Source organism: Mauremys mutica, chromosome 20 (genome assembly GCF_020497125.1).
Source record: "Mauremys mutica isolate MM-2020 ecotype Southern chromosome 20, ASM2049712v1, whole genome shotgun sequence".
NCBI classification, from domain to species: Eukaryota; Metazoa; Chordata; order Testudines; family Geoemydidae; genus Mauremys; species Mauremys mutica.
This window is the reverse complement of record NC_059091.1, coordinates 25743892-25764500: the sequence shown is the minus strand read 5'-3', so window position 1 is coordinate 25764500 and position 20609 is coordinate 25743892. Positions and strand designations below refer to the sequence as shown.

The 20609-nt window shown below is 53.1% G+C and overlaps 1 protein-coding gene across 3 annotated transcripts in view; it reads right to left on the bottom strand.

Moving 5' to 3' along the window:
- Positions 1-320: 320 nt before the first annotated feature.
- Positions 321-20609, bottom strand: part of LOC123353831 (LIM homeobox transcription factor 1-alpha-like) — a 60509-nt gene continuing 40220 nt past the window's right edge. For all 3 annotated transcript variants that reach the window (XM_044995245.1, XM_044995244.1, XM_044995246.1), the window contains exons 4-9: positions 11033-11265; positions 10284-10441; positions 9255-9332; positions 8453-8582; positions 7118-7276; positions 321-2987 (exon numbers count right to left, since the gene is read on the bottom strand). In XM_044995245.1, the coding sequence (XP_044851180.1) occupies positions 2833-2987; positions 7118-7276; positions 8453-8582; positions 9255-9332; positions 10284-10441; positions 11033-11265 (913 nt within the window). In that variant the 3' untranslated portion in view covers positions 321-2832. The remainder of the gene's footprint in view (positions 2988-7117; positions 7277-8452; positions 8583-9254; positions 9333-10283; positions 10442-11032; positions 11266-20609) is intronic.

The following is a 20609-nucleotide window of genomic DNA, read 5'->3' as shown; positions in this document are numbered from 1 at the left end:
TGCACCAGCACCTAGGATGGTTCTTCACCTCATTTACCAGTGTCTTATTTGTTCATATGGGGAATTCAGTTTCTCTTGCAGCTAATTGTAATTGACTCTAGGTGTTGTATTTGCTGGTTGTTTATCAGAGTAAGAACAGCTGTTAGCACTTGTGCCTCACTTCTTGCTCCAGGATGTCTGACCCCAGGGAAAGATGAGGTTCTGATTTAAATGTCCCCCTAAAGACCACAGGCCAAATCCCCATGGGATTGCACAGCAAGTAGCTAGATGGACAGGCCTACTTAGATCTAATCTAAGCGGAGTGAAGGTACAGACAATTTTTCTGTGCTTAGGCAAACTTTAGACTTCAGCTTTAAGTTTGTTTTTATTTCCAAATGTACATGCAAAAACACTGGCACATTACAGCACTGGATCACAACGGGAGTAAGGGTAGGATTTCAGGGGTGAAGCTGCCTCCGGCACTTGGAGGAAACATATCAATTTGCACATGGTTCACTGAAACATTTTCTTAAAATTTAATCTAAACTGAGACCATTTCTAGTGCAAAAGCCACCGAAAGAAAGAAAGAAACAGCGCTGGGAGTTTTCAGTCTAATTTCTTATGGGCAGACAGACACTAACAGAGGTGGGAACGGACTGAGTGCAGCAACTCAGGCTGGAAGGAGCAGGGAAAATCTGCTTCCACAGAACTTGCCTGTGGGGATGGAGGTAACTCACAAATTGCCAGTTCCCCGGGAGAGGACACTTCCCTTAAACGAAACATCAAAATATCTGTAAACTATTTACACAACTGCCTGGAAGGCAAAAATCATCCAATACTGACGACCGTAGGAGAATCCAGATAAAAAGTATCGTTTTGTAAACAAAGAGGCAAGGGACTGCCCGTGGGTGAATGGCACATTTACACAACTGTATTAATGGGGGAAGCAATGATGCTATGAGCTTTATGAAGATTGTGGTTCAGTTATGCACCACAATCTGAGCTCCCTTGACTAGATGGGGAACTCCTGACAGATGGCAACGCATATTGGGAATGGGTCTCCTGTGCTCCTAAAGCTCATGATTATTAATGTTCACAAATGGCTCCCACAGAAATACAGCAATGATCACTATTAGCCTTTTCTTCCTCTCCATTTGAGAAGGGTTTGCATAACTTTGAAACCAGATTGATGAGGTGGGGGAGCTTAGAACCAAAATTAACACACTGTACAGAAACATCAGTGAGCCAGGTTCTCTGATAGCTGCAACACAAATCTAATTGCTGGATTTGCAACTCTAGGGATCAGCATCCTGCTCATGCCAAGTTATTATTTTCCATTGGAGATGTCCTCTCCTCAGTGAGTGTTTGAATAACTGAGGGAAGGCAAATTATGGAGACTCTTACTCCTTCCACCAGCCTGCGCAAAAGGGGGCTCACAGGGAACCATTTGCCATTTCTGGGGGTGCCAACTGTCCATACAGTATCTGAAACATAAAATACTGGGTGAGTGAGTAAAGAATTTTCTTCTTAAATATCTGATTTAAACTTCCACTCACGCTCTCCTGCTGCTGCCTGTTGCATCTTTTATAAACCTTCTGTGCCATCACCCCAAACCTGCCTGCTAATCTCTAATCCTAAACTGCCCCACACTGAGAGCTTGTAAGAGCTTCATGCTTGGAGAAGAAGTGTTGCTTCTCCCCATCCAAAGAAACAGTGCGGGGGTCTCAGCGGACGCTGGGCATCCTACCTGTTGCCTTCAAAGCCAAGAACAAACTCAGTCTGTTGGAGTGGAAGTGACTTGGCACAGGGCACATTCCAAGATAACACAATTCAACCCTTTCCTCTTCTCATGTATTTGAGGGAAGCAAAATGCTGTGACGGTCCCAGTGAACTGGGTAAATGGTTAGGGGGAGAAATCCCACTCGAGATGGAAACATGTAGGGAGGGGTTTCTGGTAAGAACATTTTAAAATAAGATCTGTTCACACCACTAGTTTTAAAAGAAACAAACAGCAGCCAGTGCAGACAGCATCTGCAGTGTTACAGCTGTGAGAATGAGGTCTTCATTCTACTTTGAATGGATGGAGTGAGCCTCCTTTTAAAGTGAGGGGCGCAGAGGCAGTCGGGAGAGGCTGATACGCCTCTCTAGATGTGTTACTCTTCAGGGACATGTCCCTTGGCTTCCTCGCATCATAACAGAGACCAAATAATCTGTTCCTGAAGGTGAATACTGTCCCCAAGCAAAGCCGTTTCCCTCAGGGCCCAACCTGTCTTACATTTCTCCATGGTGTCAGCCATTAAAAAGCCTAAATCACCCCCCTTGAAGGCAGCCTCCAAAATGGCAGTGGTATCAAAGTGGTATCAGTCAGTGGCCTTCCCCAAGGAAAATTAATGTCCCATGACGCAGGCTCAGGAGGGGGCAGGCTGGTGAAATCCCTCGCAGCGGGGCACAATGGCACTGCAAATGGATCAGCTGCACCAAGGTTTAAATAAATGCAGCCGACAGAGGAGATGCTGCTTCCAAGCCTGACTCTGGGTAACTTGGCCAGTCTCGTTTGAGGAATGTAATGCTTTCAAGCGTAAACACTGGACAAACCGCTACAGTTACAGCTAAACAACATCATGTCACCCATCTACTTGTGGCTAGAGAAAAGGAGGGGAAAGGCAACGCAGTTGAGTCCTCTGGGCTGTGGAAGGTCCTCATGAATTAGTGCTTATGTGCTTGGCAAACCCAGCTGCCTTTTCCATTGTGCAGGGTTCAAAGAGTTTCTCTGAAGGGTTGTTTCTCCTCCTCATTCTGAATTCAGAACGTCTGTCCAAGACACTCACAAAAGGGCCAGGACCCTTTCCACGGTCAGGAGGTGAAGTAGGAGCTCTGCATAGAGTAGAGTCGGTCAATGGGGTTACCCACTCGGGCTTGGAGGAGGTTGGCTTCAGCTGTTGACAGCAGGCAGTCTCCCAAGTGGCTGATGCTGTCGCTGTCCATGTCATGGAAAACGCCTTCAGAGTCTAGGGGAGGAAGAAAAGGAAAGTGAGAGAAAGACAATGGTGCAAGTAAACTGGTACGGTCAGGTACGTTGTACCTTTAAGACAGTTATTGCCGGTACACCGTACCAGAAAGACACATTTTCAAGAATGAATTGTAGAGCCCTGTGCGGATACAATAGCTATCCGCAGATGTGGCTATCCGTGGATAGAAATCGGTATCCGCTGAACCACAGGGGTCTCCTGGGAACCGCAGTGGCGAAAGGAGCAGAATGTGGGGCCGCCGCTGCCAGGAGCCAGTGGCCCATGATGGCAGCTCCTCCAGTGCAGCTGTATGGCCCCAGTCCTGTCCTCCGGCAGGGCTGTGCAGACCCCAGACAGCAGACATGGTTGCGTGGAAGGGCTGAGAGTGGGACTGGGGGTGGTACAGCTGGGCTGGAGGAGCTGCCAGCGTGGGGCGCTGGCTCCTGGGAGCGGCAGCCCCACGTTCTGTTCCTTTCGCCTCTGCAGTTCCCTGGTTCAGCGGATACCAATTTCTATCCACGAATAGCTGCATCCGCAGGTATAAATTTGTATCCACGCAGGGCTCTAGTTACGGAACATTTTTTGTGAAGGGGGGCAGGGGGGGAGGTTGGTACCGTACTGGTAAAAGTTAAAATCTACTTGCACCACTGGAGAAAGACATGAGCACGTCCCACCAGGGGCTCCTGTATCACCTCTGCCTGACTCAGCACAGGAAAAATGGGACGATAGAAACAGGGACATTCTTCACATTGGGTGAAATTTACCCCTGGGCAGAGTCCAACATGAAGTCTAGGCCTCCTGTGACTCCCCACCTCTGGGCAAGGCCTCGCCTGAGCCCCCACTACCCCCGCCCCTCACCCCTGGGCAGGCCCAGCACAGGTCCTAGCCGCCCCCCCCCCGCCCCTCACCCCTGGGCAGGCCCAGCACAATTCCTAGCCCCCCCCCGCAGCCCCTCACCCCTAGGCAGGGCCCAGCACAAGGCCCAGCCTCCCCCCCCGCAGCCCCTCACCCCCGGGCAGGCCCAGCACAGGTCCTAGCCCCCCCCCCGGCCCCTCACCCCCGGGCAGGCCCAGCACAGGTCCTAGCCCCCCCCCCCCCCGGCCAGCCCCTCACCCCGGGCCGGCCCCGCACCGGTCCCCGCCGCCCCCCCCGCCCCTCACCCCTGGGCCGGCCCAGCCCCGGTCCTAGCCGCCCCCCCGCAGCCCCTCACCCCGAGGCAGGGCCCAGCACAATTCCTAGCCCCCCCCCCCCCAGCCCCTCACCCCTGGGCAGGCCCAGCACAGGTCCTAGCCCCCCCCCCCGCAGCCCCTCACCCCTCACCCCTGGGCAGGCCCAGCACAGGTCCTAGCCACCCCCCCCCCGTCCCTCACCCGGGGGCAGGCCCAGCACATTGACTCCCCCCCCCCCCGCAGCCCCTCACCCCTTGGCCGGGCCCAGCACAAGGCCCAGCCCCCCCCCCCGCCCCTCACCCCTAGGCAGGCCCAGCACAGGTCCTAGCCGCCCCCCCCCCGCCCCTCACCCCTTGGCAGGCCCAGCACAAGTCCTAGCCCCTCCCCCGCAGCCCCTCACCCCTGGGCAGGGCCCAGCACAATTCCTAGCCCCCCCCCCCCAGCCCCTCACCCCTGGGCAGGGCCCAGCACAATTCCTAGCCGCCCCCCCCCCCGCAGCCCCTCACCCCTGGGCAGGGCCCAGCACAAGGCCCAGCCTCCCCCCCCCGCCCCTCACCCCTGGGCCGGTCCCAGCTCCGGTCCTCGCCGCCCCCCCCCCCCCGCAGCCCCTCACCCCTAGGCAGGGCCCAGCACAAGGCCCAGCCTCCCCCCCCCCAGCCCCTCACCCCTAGGCAGGGCCCAGCACAAGGCCCAGCCTCCCCCCCGCAGCCCCTCACCCCTGGGCAGGGCCTGGCCCCAGACCGACGGACTCTTTAAGTCCTGCTTAAATCTTCAGATTAGGACGTAAGTGGCACTTGAATGGTGTCTAGGCCTTGTGCTGTGCCCTGCCCACAGGGAGGGGTTGGCGGGCAGCGAGCTAGGACTCGTGCTGGCCCTGAAATTTCACCCTGTGTCCCAGGGTGGCCAAAATTACTGACCCTCCGAGCCACATATGACAGTTTTCAGAAGTTCAAGGGCCGGGGCACTGGGGTGGCCAACTTTCTAATCGCACAAAACCGAACACCTGTGCCCCACGCCTGCCCCACCCCTCCTCCGAAGCCCCGCCCCTTCTCTGAGGCCCCGCCCCCACCGTGACCTGTCCCTTCTCTGAGGCCTCGCCCCCCCGCTCACTCCATCCCCCCTCCCTCTGTCGCTCGCTCTCCCCCCACCCTCACTCACGCGCTCATTTTTACCGGGCTGGGGCAGGGGGCTGGGGTGCAGGAGGGGGTGAGGGTCCTGGCTGGGGTTGTGGGCTCCAGGGTGGGGCCAGAAATGAGGGGTTCAGGGTGAGGGAGGGGGGCTCTGGGTTGTGTGTGGGAGGGTGGGTTCTGGGAGGGAGTTTGGGTGTGGGAAGGGGACTGAGGCCTGGGGCAGGGGGTTGGGGTGTGGGAGGGGGTGCAGGCTCTGGGATGGAGTTTGGGTGTGGTAGGGGGCTCAGGGCTGGGGCAGGGGGTTGGGGTGTGGGAGGGGGTGCAGGCTCTGGGAGGGAGTTTGGGTGTGGGAGGGGGCTCAGGGCTGGGGCAAGGGGTTGGGGTGTGGGAGGAGGTGCGGGCTCTGGGATGGAGTTTGGGTGTGGTGGGGGGCTCAGGGCTGGGGTGCAGAAGGGGGCATGGGGTGCAGACTCCAGGAGGGAGTTTGGGTGTGGTAGGGGGCTCAGGGCTGGGGCAGGGGGTTGGGGTGTGGGAGAGGGTGCGGGCTCTGGGATGGAGTTTGGGTGTGGTAGGGGGCTCAGGGCTGGGGCAGGGGGTTGGGGTGTGGGAGGGGGTGTGGGCTCTGGGAGGGAATTTGGGTGTGGTGGGGGGCTCAGGGCTGGGGTGCAGAAGGGGGCGTGGGATGCAGACTCCAGGAGGGAGTTTGGGTGTGGGAGGGGGCTCAGGGCTGGGGGTTGGGATGCGGGAGAGGGTGTGGGGTGCGGGCAGTGCTTAGCTCAGGTGGCTCCCGGGATGCAGCCAGCATGTCCCTCAGCTCCTAGGCATAGGGGTGGCCAGGCGGCTCTGTGCTGCCTCCGTGTGCAGGCGCCGCCCCCCGCAGCTCCTATTGGAGGTGGTTCCCGGCCAATTGGAGCTGTGGAGCCGGTGCATGGGGCGGGGGCAGTGAGCGGAGCCTCCCTGGCTGGAGCCAAAGGGACATACTGGCTGCTTCCGGGAGCTGTGTGGACCCAGGTATGGAGCCTGCCAGCCCCACCAACTGGATTTTTAACAGCCCAGTCAGTGGTGCTGACCGGAGCCACCAGGGTCCCATTAAAGCTGACACCTGGCAATCCTACGGGGCATGTCTGCCGGGGGTCAGGGCTTCAACCCTGCAGGAGGTGCCGGACTGGGCTCAAGGCTTCCCCTCTGCGGGGATGGAGGGGTCGTGGGGTTTGAGCCCGTGGGAGGCTCCTGACTGGGCTTGCGGTTTCAAGCCCCACTGCTGCTGAAGCCCTGAGCCCTGGCACGTGTGCCCTGCAGGGCTGAAGGCCCAACAGATGCCTCCTGTGAGGCTGAAGCCCTGAGATGCCCCCTCCCCGCTGGGCAGAAGCCAGAGGTGACGCACGAGGGGGACATATGGGATCACTCCTTCCTTCCCCCTCTGATTTTTTCCAGGATTTGCGAAACTTTAAATTGTGCCCCCCTCTCTCCCCCAGCAGGCACCAGCCATCTCTGGCAGAAGGCCCTAGCCCCCCCACCCCGCCGCAGGGCAGAAGCCCTGAGCTCCCCAACATCTGGTAGGTGAAGAATGGAGTTGTGGGGGGTGGTTCCCTCCTTCATGGGCACCTTCTCAGGGTAGCTTTGAACCAAAGAGGCATGAGACACAAATTACCCCTTAAATACTCCGCCATCTGTACAGCTGCCACGTCCTGCCTGGTGTCTCTTTCTGCGCTGGCTATGGTGGGCATGTGTCAGACAGTAATAACAGTGGGACTGGGTCCGACCACTCCAGACTGCGGTTTGAGCTCAGCTCTGGTGCTGAGTCACACCAGCCTCCTCGCCACCCGCTTACCGTAGGGATGCAGATGGTCTCCTGGCAGCTGGGGCGGCGTGAGTCCTTGTCTGTACAAGTCTGTGCTGTAGCTGTTCTGATCCAGCGGCAGCAGCTGCTGCTGGGGAATCCTGGGATATGGGACCATGAGCCCATCTAATCCGTGAACACTTGCTCCATCTAATGTGGAATCAGTGGGACAGGTGGAAGCAGTGGGTACAGAGTATGAACAGAGTAAAATCCATCCTGATAATACGTTATGATGTATTATACTGCAATAGTGCCCACAGGCCTCCATCAGGATCAGGCTCCATTGTAATGGACCCTGCAGATTACATGGGGCTCTGCACAAACATGCAATAAAAGACTGTTACTTTGGGCCAGATTCTGTGTTCAGTTATTTTGGCGTAAATTGAGAGTGACTCCACTGAAATCCATGGATTTATACCTGTGGAACCAAAGCCAAAGATTTTCAGAAGTGACTAGTGAATTCTGGGTGCCCAACTTGAGACACGTGAAAGAGACCCAGAAAGGGCTGAGTTCCTGCTCTCTGGAAATTGGGTCCTTTTTAGGTATCTCAAGTTGAGCATCCAAAATCACAGGTCACTTCTGGAAATCTTGTCCTGACGTCAGACTGTGGCTAAACTGCTTGTGACAAGATTTTTATGACAGGTCCATATTGTCAAGTGACTGAGTCTACCTCTGTTGGATTCTTTTCACTGTCATTAAGGTGCTGTGAAGAGAAGGGGCTGTTAGTATGGGAACATGGAACCCTTAATCCTAGAGTAAAAGGTCAAATGGGCATGAATTAAAAATTGGTTTTGTCATGTAAAAGCTAAACTGAAGAGAATCCCAATTCACCAGTTGGTACAAGAACTGAGCTCCTGTTGCATAGTCAGAAACAACTGACATCAGATGTACTGAAGCATTCAAAAGTCACACTTAATAAAGATAAGTTTCACTCTCCTACAGCTCCTTCCTTACATCCGAGGACTAAAAGAGATTTATAAATTCTTGTGACACCCTATGAAGTAGGTTTATCATAATTGTACAGCTTATGAGGCCGAGAGAGGGGAAGTGACTTGCCCCAGGTCTCAAAGGGACTGAAACTTTGGAATTCCAAATCCCAGTCCTGTGCTTTATGCATTACATCAGTTTTCCCCCCAACAGTCTGCCAGGAGCTCATCTAGACTTTTCCCTTTACTTCCTCTCTCCTCAGCTGTGCCAGCACATCTCAGTCCTGCCTTGCAGTGCCCCTGCTCTTTCAGCACAGCTCTGCCGAGCCCCCTCCATCCCAGATTGCCTCCCCACTGTGCTGTTGCAGGGAGCTGATCCCAAGGCTGTGCCACGCCTCACCTTCACTGTCATCATTACTCTGTCTGCTGCTGCGGCCTGTCCCACGGCCGGTCCCTAAACGCGGGTTGCCCAGCTGCTCCTGCTCCTGCTGTTGCTGCTGCTGCTGCTGCCTGCGAGCAATCTTCTTCATCTGCCAGGAGAAGAAAGCAAGGCCCTAAGTTTGCATTAAGGGTCTGGCTGAGGAAATGTGCTGCAGTTAACGCAGTGCAGATTTAAAATTTTATTAGAAAATGTTTAAAAATAAACAATACAGAGCGTTGAAAATTCAGTTAACAGTCATCGGGGGTACCATACAGAGTATAGGGGGATGTTAGTATTTTGACATTGGATAGCACATAACACATATAGTCTGCAGTATCCCCAATGGGGGGGTTTAAGGTGGATGAATCAAGGTACAGTCAGCAAGCAGTGAGGGTACATCGCTCATACAGGAATTACAGGTAATCTCATAGGTATAAATAAGTGGGCCGAGTAATGAGGATAGGATGCATTACACAGACACTCGTCCTGAAGCAGAGAGAGTCTCACTGGGGTTTCATGTTGCCACAATAGGCCCTGGGAAGCACAGAATATCAGAGCAAAGTGCATACCAGCCATGGCCTCAATCCACCCCTATGTGCTGCAGTCTGGGAGCAGGGTCTTATCACCAGCTCCACACAGGTTGGGGAGGCCCCCTGTGTAGGTGGGATTCGCAGAGAGCTGTTTCTCCCCCATTACACTGCCAGAACGGTGCAAAGGGCCTCAGTGCAATTGAGAATCCAGGCCACCAAGCTTGGATCCGACGAGAGAAGCAATCACTCACCTTGGCTCTTTGATTCTGGAACCAGACCTGCACCACCCGGACCGTCAGGCCTGTCTCAGCTGCGAGGGTCTCTCTCACCTACCCGCAGAGGGGAGAGGAATTGGAAAAGGTGAGTTAGAGCTTTGTTATATTGGAAAATGATCAACCCAGCTGATGTTTAGAACAGTGTCCCTAAGCTTGTGCGCCCGACGGTCCCCTGCCCTTTCCAGAGCCTTCCTAGAAACTCACACTGGCTGCAAATCTACCCTGCTGCCTACAATGAGTCATGCTGACTTGTACATAAAGTGCCTACTCCTAACTTCCGTGTTTTTGTCTGTCCTAGGATTGTAAGTTCCTCCGAGAAACTGTCCCTTCTCAAGAGTTTAGAAAATGACTGGCACAGAAAAGTATCTAAAAGGCGGAATCTCTCACTCCCTGCAGGAAACCGTGCCCCCAAAGGGCAGGGTCTCCTAGCTCCTGTTTACCACTTCTCTCCTGTCATTACTCTGAATTTACACTGTGAACCCCGCAAGGTAGGCAACTTGTCTATGAAATGGCTCAGAGTGGGCCTCATTCACCTCGTGCCATCATTCACACCAGTGGAAAGTGGGTGTGAAATGCTCCCAGATCAGAAGGCACCTACTTCGCACTGGCGTAAATGACAGCACAAGATGCAGGGCAGTGGAACATCTGGCCCAGTGTGTGCATCTCCTCTCTAACCATCTGCACTGAAATGAAACCAAGCTGGCTGCCAAGCTGTGCTGAGACTTAAAGCTGCAGTGCACAGAAAAACAGTCAGCATATAGCCACGGGATGTGCGCCACGCTGCTGCTGGGCCGGACGCACTGTCAGAAGGGAACCTGGTCACTCCCTTCCGGAGTCAGGCTCCGCTGTGGTGTGTTCTGGAAGCGCTTGCTTTGCAGCCCAGCTGGGAGCCTGGAGGCAGGACTCTGGGCTCTGAGGCCATAGGACTACAGGGGGGTTTACGGGCATAAAAGCCGGGTGGGGACTCTGGCCCAGGCAGTGAGGAAGCTCCCTCCTGCACTCTACCTTTCTGCAGGGTTTGGAGGAAACCTCAAAGGAGGCCTTGAAAGCCCGTCGCTGCTGAGTGGTGAGGATGGTGCGTGGGCGCTTGGAGCGCTTGTGGTCCTTGCCTTCCTCGCTGCCTCTGCCGTGGGAGTGGCTGCCATCCTCATCCTCACTTTTCACTGGAAGGGGAACCGTTAGCTGTTACTGCCACTGGCAGGCCTGGGCCTCTCTGGCTCAGCTGCTGTAGCAGCAAAGCCAGGAAATTTCCTCCTCTTTCAGGGCTGTGGTCCCTTACGTCCTCGGCAAGGGCCAGGCCCACAAGGGCTCCTGTCCTGAGATACGGTGCCTAGGACCAGAGAGGCCCATCTAGCCCAGTATTGCTCCCCATTGGCTACCCCAGATCAGACCAATGGGCCTTTCTAGCCCAGTATCCCTCCACCCCGACCCTTCAGATCCGACCACTAGTGTCCCCGCCATTCACTCCCTCCCTGCCGCTCTGGATCAGACCAAGGGGCCATTGGCTCAGACAGTGGTTGGGGGACAGACGCTTCAGAGGACACAGACTGGCCCCCTCCATGGGCATCCCACACCTCCCAATCTCACAGCCCTGTCCCCTGGGGACCAGACAGTATCCCTGCAACACCCTGCGTTAGCCGTGCCATGAACCCCAGGGCTGAGCCCCTCATTCCCAGCCCCATGAGGGGGGTCCATTCGCCCCATCCCCTCCTTCCCCGTTGGCCCCAAGGATGTAGGTCCCCTGTGGGCCTCACCAGACTCAGTGGGCGCGGGGCTGATGGCACTCAGCATCTCCTTCTCCTTCTCATAGTCGCTGCGGCACAGTAGCTGCCCCTCCTTGAGCACAAACTCGTCCCCACGCTGCAGACGCCGCTCGCACTCGCAACAGAAGAAGCAGTGGACGTGGTAGACGTTCTCCAGCACCCGCATGATGAATTCAGACGGGGCGATCGCCTTCAGGCAGCTGCTGCACTTGGTCTGGAAAAGCCTGTGTGGCCAGAGAGGGAACGAAGCAGTCGGACAGGGCCTAGGGGTTAGGGCTAAGGGGGCAGTGGGACTAGGAAGGACTCAGGGGGGACTGGAGCTATGGGGAGTATTGGGTTGATAGGCCTAATATCTAGATACTGCAGTGGTTTAAGGGGGTCCCGGTTATGACTGGGGCTTCACTAGTCAGAGCAACGTCTCAGGGTGAGGGTTGTTCTCCGCTAGATACGGACAGGTGCTGCGACGCCATGGTGTAAATGCCTGCACTGATAACTGGAGCGGGTAGAGCAGGTGTACGAGGGGTCAGGAGTCCCACCCGTCAGGGGCTCCGCAGCAGCTGGGAAAGGCTCCAGTTCTCCCACGCGGTGGGGAGCAGCACCGGGTGCTCTGGGGGCTGACACAGGCCCAAGGCCACTGAGGCAGGGTCGGGCTGGGCCCGCCAGGCGCTCCCAAGCGAGTCCGGCTGTTCTGAACAGGATGACAGAGAGCAAGTGAGTTCGGGTCACCAGCGCAATGACCTGGTGAGGGGAGGGGTGGGGGTGAGGGTGGGGGCGTGGGAAAGGGCGCAGGGAAGCACCACAAAGTGGAATATGGAAACCAGGGGCCAGGTCCTCCGCCGGTATAAAAGGCCGTTGGTGGAGTCAAAGGAGCCACTGACCTTCGCTAAGGATCCGGCCCTACAGGTATCATAAATAACCCCTAGATGGGTACTGGTTTCTCTGGGCTAGGTCCATGCTGCCCCTGACTTCCCCAGCCAGCTCTGCAAGGAACACGGCCTGCCCGGCCTTTCAGCCCCTGTGGAGTCAGCGCCCGTGCTGCCCTCCTGGGCGTGGCTGTCCCAAGTGCCTCTTCTGCTCTTGAATGAACTTTGCTGGAGGCTTATTCAGGGCTGATACATCTCACTGCATTCAGGGCAGTGGAGTCAGTGAATGCAGCCTGAGAAGCCCCCAGGGACCATGCAGCCCGGCTCAGTCTGTTAGTGTGGTCTCAGCAGGTAGGGCTTCCTTCGAGACCCCTAAACTCATTTTAATAACGTAGTCCCCGGGGACTGTACGGATCCGGCACGGGGAGCCCTGGAGGAGGCTGTTTGTGCCCCTTGCGGCATCCTGAGAGAGAAATAAACAATCGCCGAGTGCCCGGCATTCAGAGCAGATGGTTCTGATGAAGTAATTTGGGATCTAAACAAATGTGAGCACGGTGGCTGCCGGCTGACAGCTTCTATTTAGCCACTTGACAAGAGAAAGTAATAAAATGGGGATTAATTAGGCTGTTGTTTAAACACACAGGATCTTCCCCACCAGCAGGGAACTCATAAACTGGGATTGAGAACAAGACTGGGTTAATCCTCCTGGCAAACTCTGCGGAGCGGGATGGAGAGGATTACAGGGGAGAGCTCATCCCTTCCAAATACCACCATGGAGCTGTGCTGCGCGATGGCCTTCGCCTGAAGTGGCTGGGACATTCCAACTGGAGCCACGTGGGATTTCTTGCTCTCTCCTTTATCTGTCTGTCTGTCTGTTCCTCTCCATCTCTCTCTGCATTCCCCCCTCCCCCCTGTCTTTTTGCAATTCATGTTTTACTTAAAAAAATTGAGTTTGAAATAGAAGTAGGGTGACCAGATGTCCCGATTTTATAGGGACAGTCCCGATATTTGGGCCTTTTTTTAATATGGGTTCCTATTACCCCCCACCCCCTGTCCCGATTTTTCACACTTGCTGTCTGGTCATCCTAAATAGAAGTTCAGTATAAAGAAAAAAGCTGCCACTAAGTCACGTACTAAAAACCAAACCCACACCCACACATTGCCTCAAAGGAGCAGGTGGGATGAGTGCTCCATGCACAGTCCCAGAGGTGGCCTGCATACAAATCTGTTCCTCTCTGACACCAGCGGAGGTGAAAAGACAAAGTAAACCCTTCCGTGTTAACTGTGATCTGTGATCAGTTACAAGCATGTGACTTATTACCAAGTAACAAGTTGTTTATGTTCCTAGAATTTAAGCCCAGAAGGGACCTTATTGTTGATGTTGTTGGACGTCCTGCATAGCACGGGCCAGACAATTTCACCCAGGGCGTCCTGCAATGGTCTGTGGTTAGGTTAGAGCACCTCTTGTAGAAAGACACTCAGCCTCCATTTATAGACTCCAAGTGATAGAGACTCCACCACATCCCCTTGGACACTGTTCCAATGGCTAATTACCAGCAAATTACTTATTTCCAGTTTGCGTTTGTCTAGCGGCAGAGCCCAGCCACTGGATCTTGTTATGCCTTTGTCTGCTGAAGAGCGCTCTAGTATTGGTTGTGGTAACTGTAAAAAGGCAGAGCATGCGTCATTGAACGTTCCCGCCCTCTCGTCTGGAATTAGATCTCAGTCCAAACTACCCTAACTACTAAATGCAAAGATTCTCCACTGTCTCCTTGGTTTGCAGAATTTCCCTCCTAGGCATGGGAACAAATCTCCATGACACGAAGATTCTTGGGTCTTTAGAGAGACTGGTCCCAGGGATCATGTTTAGTCTCAGCTAGTTCTTCCCAGGAGCAGCAGGTCCAGTCACACTCCTGTAATATACCCCAACCCTACCATTCTTGTGCATCCAGACAGGCAGGCTTTTAGAAGGTGAGGGGATGAGTCCAGCATGTGGTTAGAGCTACAGACATAACAGTTGAAATATAAGGAATTCAGGAATTATTAGGAATAAAGCCACTCTGCAGGATAACTCTCCCTCCTGACTCCCGTTAGTCCGAAGTGGGATCTTGCCCTGAAAGAGGGTTTAGTTCTTGTACAAATCCTTAAATACTTACCATGACAGCTATGGAAATTTCCATTATCCAGAGAAACATCTAAGCTGTTTTTTAATCCTTATTCCAACCACGCCTTTGACCTCAATGATATGCCATGGCAATGAGTTCTGCAGACTAACCGTTCAGTATTGGTTGGGAGGGGCAGGGAAAGAGAAACTTCCCGACATAAAACTCGCTTTGGGCTTGATCCTGCACAGGACAGGGTATGGTAGAGATACGCACAAGGTCAGGTGAATGTCCTGAGTGTGCAAATGCACGTGTTTGTGTGCATGCACTGGTTTTAAATGTGAAAGCTGTGAGAGATACTAGGTGGAGCAAAGATACTTGGAAACAGATGTCAGAGCTGGGAGAAGAGGCCTGCCCATCCCCAGATTCCCTATAGGTGCAAGATGACTAGCTCCTTTACCCTACTCCTATTAGAACGAGGCAGTTAGCGAGTCTTGTCTAAAGACCCTTCAGGTGCTGGCCATCTCACCTGGATTTCATAGGATGGGCTTCCCAGCTGTGATCAGTTGAGGGATGCACAGCTGCTGTAACATAACTCAATCTCACATAGGCACTATGAGCCCCACACCCTCCCTCTCCCAAGCTAAGCCCTGAAAACAAATCTGCTCTGCTTTGTACTAATTGAAGAAAACATTCAGCAAGCAGCTCATAAACACGGTGTCAGCTCGCATTACACAAAATTAAAATTCTCAGCCCCTCCAACACTAGGAATTCCTAAAGAGGCCAGTTTTAATATCGCCTGAATCCATTTAAGTCAAGGTAATATTGTTTGGGTTGTCATAGGAACAGAATACATCTCCGTTGCAGCCAGTATTCTGAGAGGAGGGAAGGGCGGCTGCGGTGGGAACATGGTTGCATGGTGTCTGAATGCAGCTGCCCCTGGAAGCCACATGGGGGGATGTTGCAGATACTAATTGGGCTTCCAGGTTCATTACTTGAAGTGGATTTAGCGCCAGCAAAGGTGCTGGATTGACAGCCCTGGGTGTGTCCACAGAGAGGGGACAGCCCAGGCAACTGCAGGGAGAGCTTCCCATCCACTATGAACATCTCTCACCTCCTTTGGAAGGACGCACCCAGTGCGAGGAGTGAGTTCAGACCCCGTGGTCCAGTCAGTCCTTGGGCTCTCTGCTGAGGCAGCCAACGAGGAAGCAGTGTGATGCTAATTGTGGTCGTGCCCATTTGTTCAACAACCAAATTGTTTCACATGCCCCAGGGCACAACCCGGCATTCAGATCATAATAGCTTTCATCCACTACTGATCTGCGAGCACATTTGGATTAGTCACCTACAGGCCAAAGGCTCAATGTCCCATTTCCAATCCTCTTAGCCATCCCGTCCCCCACATTTTCTGGCACTCACAAACTGCAGGGACAGGTGCATTACCCATTGAGGCTGTACTACTATCAAACTCCCGGAAAGAAGGCCGATGGGTTAGCTGGGTCCTACCAACCCCTGACAGATACCCGAGAAGTCGGTCTTTTTCTCACACTTTGGCAATGCTCATGCAGCTAGTCATACCAGAAAGTCTCATTGAAGAAGTATAACTGTGATGCCGGGTAGGTAGCTGGTGTGCAGAGATCACTGCCCATCATGCCAACCAATATTACCTCACTGTTTCTTTGTACTCCCTGCCTGTATTCACCTGTTGTTTCTTATCTTATATTGTAAGTTCCTTGGGGCAGGAACTGTCTTTTTGTTCTATGGTTGTACAGCCTCGGGGCACAATGGGGTCCTGTTCTGTGCGACAACAATACAAATAATAAATAACAATAATTAATTGAACTGACAATTGGCATGAGGTTGTGTGTTTGTATGAAACCCCCATGACAGGATCAAGCAGCTACGCAAACCTCACGCTTTGCTGCACTTGTTGAAAACGCAGAAAGGAATTAAACGTTGGATTATGTTTGCACGTTGCTTAGCAGACAAAAGCCTTGTTCCTGCTGCATTTGGTCACTAGCAGGGAACAGAAGTTTTTCAAGTCAAACATTTCACTGCAGCTTAGGTCTCCGCTGGAATCAGAGCCCAATAGTTTGGGAAGAAAAACATGGTGTCTTCAAATTTGTACCCAAACCTCAACTTTCCTCTCTAAACTGCATAATGACCCCTCTCCTTTGAGTGATGGGCCTGTGTGGGAGAGCATGAGACAGGGACAGAGGCAGTCACTGCTAACTGATTAGGTAGTTTGAGCAGGTGTATCCATTCACCAGCTGTCACAGTTCAAAGTGAGCTGTACCTTTGACCCCTCAGTCAGAGTACATCTCCACAGCAGTTATAAGTGCGACTGCAGCATGTTTCAACGTACTTACCTAGCTTTGATCTAGCTAGCTCGGGTATGTCTATACATGCTACAATCACATCTCCTGATTGCAGTGTAGACGTACCCTTCAGTCTCCTCACAGGCACCCTTTCCAGTGACAGGCCCAGTGCCTGCATTTCTCTCAGTGATTCACCCCACTTTTAGGCTGGGTCTCCAGGGCACAACACCCTTGTTTACCAACCATGTTTCCTTGGAAGGTCCCACTGAGTTCGACCCCTTCTATAGACTCCCGTTTGGGAGCTGTGTCCAGGAGGTAAATGCAATGACACCCACAACAAAGCATGATTGATTTTATCCATAGGAATATAGCAACCAGAGAGAAACGGATTAAAACAACAAACGCGCTACGGGCTGCGGTGGGCTCGAATTAGCTCTGATACCCTAGCTCTTCTGGGGACCGGGTTTAATATCTGCATCACCGCAGACCTTGCCTCTGTGCACCAGGGTTGTTGTCTTAACCGTTCCAAGTTCTGCATTTAAGGTTTCCTGCTTGAAGGGCCTGTCTCTTTCCCACCTGGAGAAGAAAGACCTTGACACCTGCCTTGTCCATTAAGCACCAGCAACTAGGCTATCTACAGTGTGCAAAAGCTACCTGGGACTGAATTAACTCTGCAGCCACGTAGCAGACAGAATGGTAGTAATCAAGTAGACAGAGGCACATAACATTTGTAAAGTTAATACAGATATCTATCACCTTTTTCACACCTGCTCAGCCTTCACCAAATTAATTCATTCTACAAATGGTGGAATTTGTGTTTCCTGCTGGAAAAGGAGCCGTGTTAAAGGGGCATGAAGGAGAGACTCGGCTCTGCGGAACAAGTGTCTGCGGATGATGGGCAGGGAAGCCGGCTCACACTTGGGAAAATCTGCTCTGAAGAGCTACATGGAACAAGCATCTGGGGCAGGCAGTGTCTGCTCCAAGTTTAGCAGGAAGAGAGGCAGACCTGGGATAGAAGGCCTGACCCTTCTCAGCCCTTTCTTCACACCTACTCTGCAACACTCTCCGGGGAGCAGCAGCACAGACAGGGGCCAGTGCTGCTGACAGAACAGGAGGCTGGTAAATTGCCTCTTAGAAGGTACACCTGTACCAAGGCATTTGCTCATAGGCAGCAGCTGTACCATCCAGACAAGGATAAAGACAGGTCAGGCCCACGCTGGAAGGCTGCTGTCCGACAGCTTGACCCTCCACTTTGCAGTCTGGGCAGACATCAGCGGCTGAGCGAGCTGTCACTGTGTAGCTGAGAGCTACCACTGAGAGAGCAGCCCCTGGGAAAGCATATGTGGCAGAGTCAGCTATTAACATACTACAATGCAGCACTGAGTCCCACTGCAGGACCATAGGAATTGCTAGATGGGATCAGACCCATCTAGCCCAGAGTCCTGTCTCCAGTAATGGCCGGCACCAGTTGCTTCAGAGGAAGGTGCAGGAAACCCTTCAGGAACTACAGTGTGGGTAATCTGCTCCCCATTAAGGTCTCATCCTGACCACTAATCATTAGAGATTGGCCTAAGATTTCATGCCTGAGGTTTTGTATCCCTATGAAAATACCTGTTAGCATTAATTATTGTAAGTCTGGATATTCTTGTTATCCTTAGAAATGCCCACTGCTCAGTTCTTGGCCTCAACTACATCTTGTGGCAATGAGTTCCGCAGCCTAACTACAAATGATTTCCTTTCATCAGTTGTGGATTGGCCAACCATGGTTCATGCTTCAGTTACCAAAGTGTGCAGTGTATATGATCACTGGGTGGAACTCCAAAGACCTCTTTGGAGGGGCATCATCTTCCCCACATGCAGTTATCTTTCTGCCTTTGTTCCCAAAGTAAAATCCTCCATGGAGCTATGTTGTGTGTCATTTACAAGAAATTAGAAGCCTGAGACCCAGCATCCCCTGCCTGCTGCTGTCACCTACCCTCACACTGGGTGCAGTACACTCCTTTACAGAGGGCCTATGCACTGGACTTAAGTGGCACTTCACTGGTGTACAGAGATGAATTTTGCTCACCATAAGGTGCAGATCTGGCTGCATTCTACATTCACATTTTCCTTCAAACAAACAATCAACATCCTCTTCTGCAGAGCAGAGCTGCTCCTATCCCCACCCTTTACAATTTGCTTTTGAATGACAGGCAAACTGCTCAGTCACTAAAACAGCTGAGAGACTTGGAGTTTAACTAATTTTCCCTAGGAAGTTTAGCAAAAATTTCTAACCATGCCATGGTAGGGGAGAGAGGTGACTGTTGCAAAAAAGCATGGAAGTTGGATGCTAGAGAGAGACCCCTCCCCCCCCACCGATGCAAAATTCAGAGCCAGATTTCACACACCCTAGAGTTCAGGGGTACTTTTGTTTGGGTATTTGGTCCGAGTTCCCTCTATTCATCTCTTTTGAACTGCGTAAGTCCCAGAAAAGTCTGATATCTTGTTTCTATTTCCTTCTACAGCAGGTCATTGATAGGGTTTGCCTCTTCAACAGAATATTTGGGAAGTGTTTACAGAGACCAACTGTTTTCAGATATTTAATAGACTCCATCATCTATCGGATTCAAATGCTAGTAAAATACCGCAACTCCCTAAGCAGCCATTAATCCCTACAGAGCCAGACCTGTCGCTCTTGGGGGTACCGTTCTCCTTGCAGACTGCTTTGTAGAAGGAATCACAGTCAGAGCGAGGGCTCTGCCCCTCAAAGCGACTCCAGATGGGGCTGAGCTGAGCAGCAAGTTATTGAGCAGTTCTCTGACCTGTTGTGTGGCAGCACGGAGGGCCCTGACCCAGGCCTGGGAAGGGTAATTTGGAGCGTATAAGATTGTACTAGTGGGATTAAAAGGTGTTAATGAAGCAAGGGCTAAGGCGGCCTTGAAAGCCACAGGGCCTGTGCTTCATGAAACCGGCTTATTTAGTTAGGGTTTAGTCAAAATGAAGCAGTCCTGGCTTAAGCAAGGTCTGTTTACTTAACGCTGAGCTGCAAAATCCATCGTAGCCGTCTGAAATATTGAAGTGGAACTTGTAAAGCCCCTTTCCAGATTTCACGCCGGGCTAGGAGCAGGGGGGTGGGACACACGGGGTGGAATAAGGCGGCGCTGGAAATACAATACGCTCTTTCATTCTAAGGAGTTTATTTCACTCACACCACAATAGCAGGGTCTTCCCTCAATGATATGGGGCGGTGGGGAGGGGTTAAGGGGCAAAATTCCCCTCTGCTTCATTTCCATGACACGTTAGCAACGCCTAGGCCAGAGTGAAGGAGCAGTTTGGGAGAGACTCTCACTTCCTCACGGATCTTTTCCCCCAGGGCATTTGTCAGCCTCTCTGGAAGGGACATGCAGGGGTTCTCCTCTAGAAAGGGGCCCTTGGGTCCTGTTCACACCCGAGCCACAGTTAATTAAGCCAATTCTCTCACTGGTGAGAATTTCAGCATAGCAGGCCCCATACAGCCCTTCCTCCTGCTGGGATCTGTGCAGCAAACACTCCCCGTTTCAGGGGTAACCCCTGGCAGCACAATCTCAGGAGCAGAGCATGTTCTGCCGTTCTCCATGCACAGTCACCAGCAGGATGGGAGATCTCTACTCTCTGGTGACGGGAAACTTTCTGCTTAAACAGCCAGTCCCTGGAGGCCCAAACCATCTGTCCTTCTCTCTGAAATGGATCGTTCCTTGGGGGGCAACTGAAGCCCAAAGCAGTGGACATCAGTGAGCTTCCAGGACTGCGTTTGGCCTACTTCAAGGAGGGGCCTGTGGGGAGACCACATGGGCTGGATGGGGAGGGAACGGGCTTTCCTGAAGGAGCTGCTCAGGGGCTGGACATGCTGCAGACTCTGCACAGGGGCTGGGGCAAGGGTGGATAAGTGTGATGGGCAGGATGGGGAAGCACAGGGGTCCCTGAGGCTGCTGAACGCCTGCCAGGTTAACCCTATCCCTGAGCATCATGAGGGTGCAAGGACTGGTGGGACTGAGGCGTGTGTGAGCGAGAGAATGCCGAGGTGTCGTTCTGCCTACTAAGTGCTGCTAGTTAAGCACTGACTCTGTGACACGAATCACATACTGGATTGATAGAGCACCATAAACCCACACAGCACTTGGTGACCATCGCCCTGTGCCCCGTCTCGAGCACCTTCCATCCAGGGCTCTCCAAGCACTTAGCAAGCAGCTGCGTTACGACAGAGAATCCTTTACAGCTTTGCTCAGAAAAGAACATCACGCAATATGCTTCCTGGACAGGGCCCCCA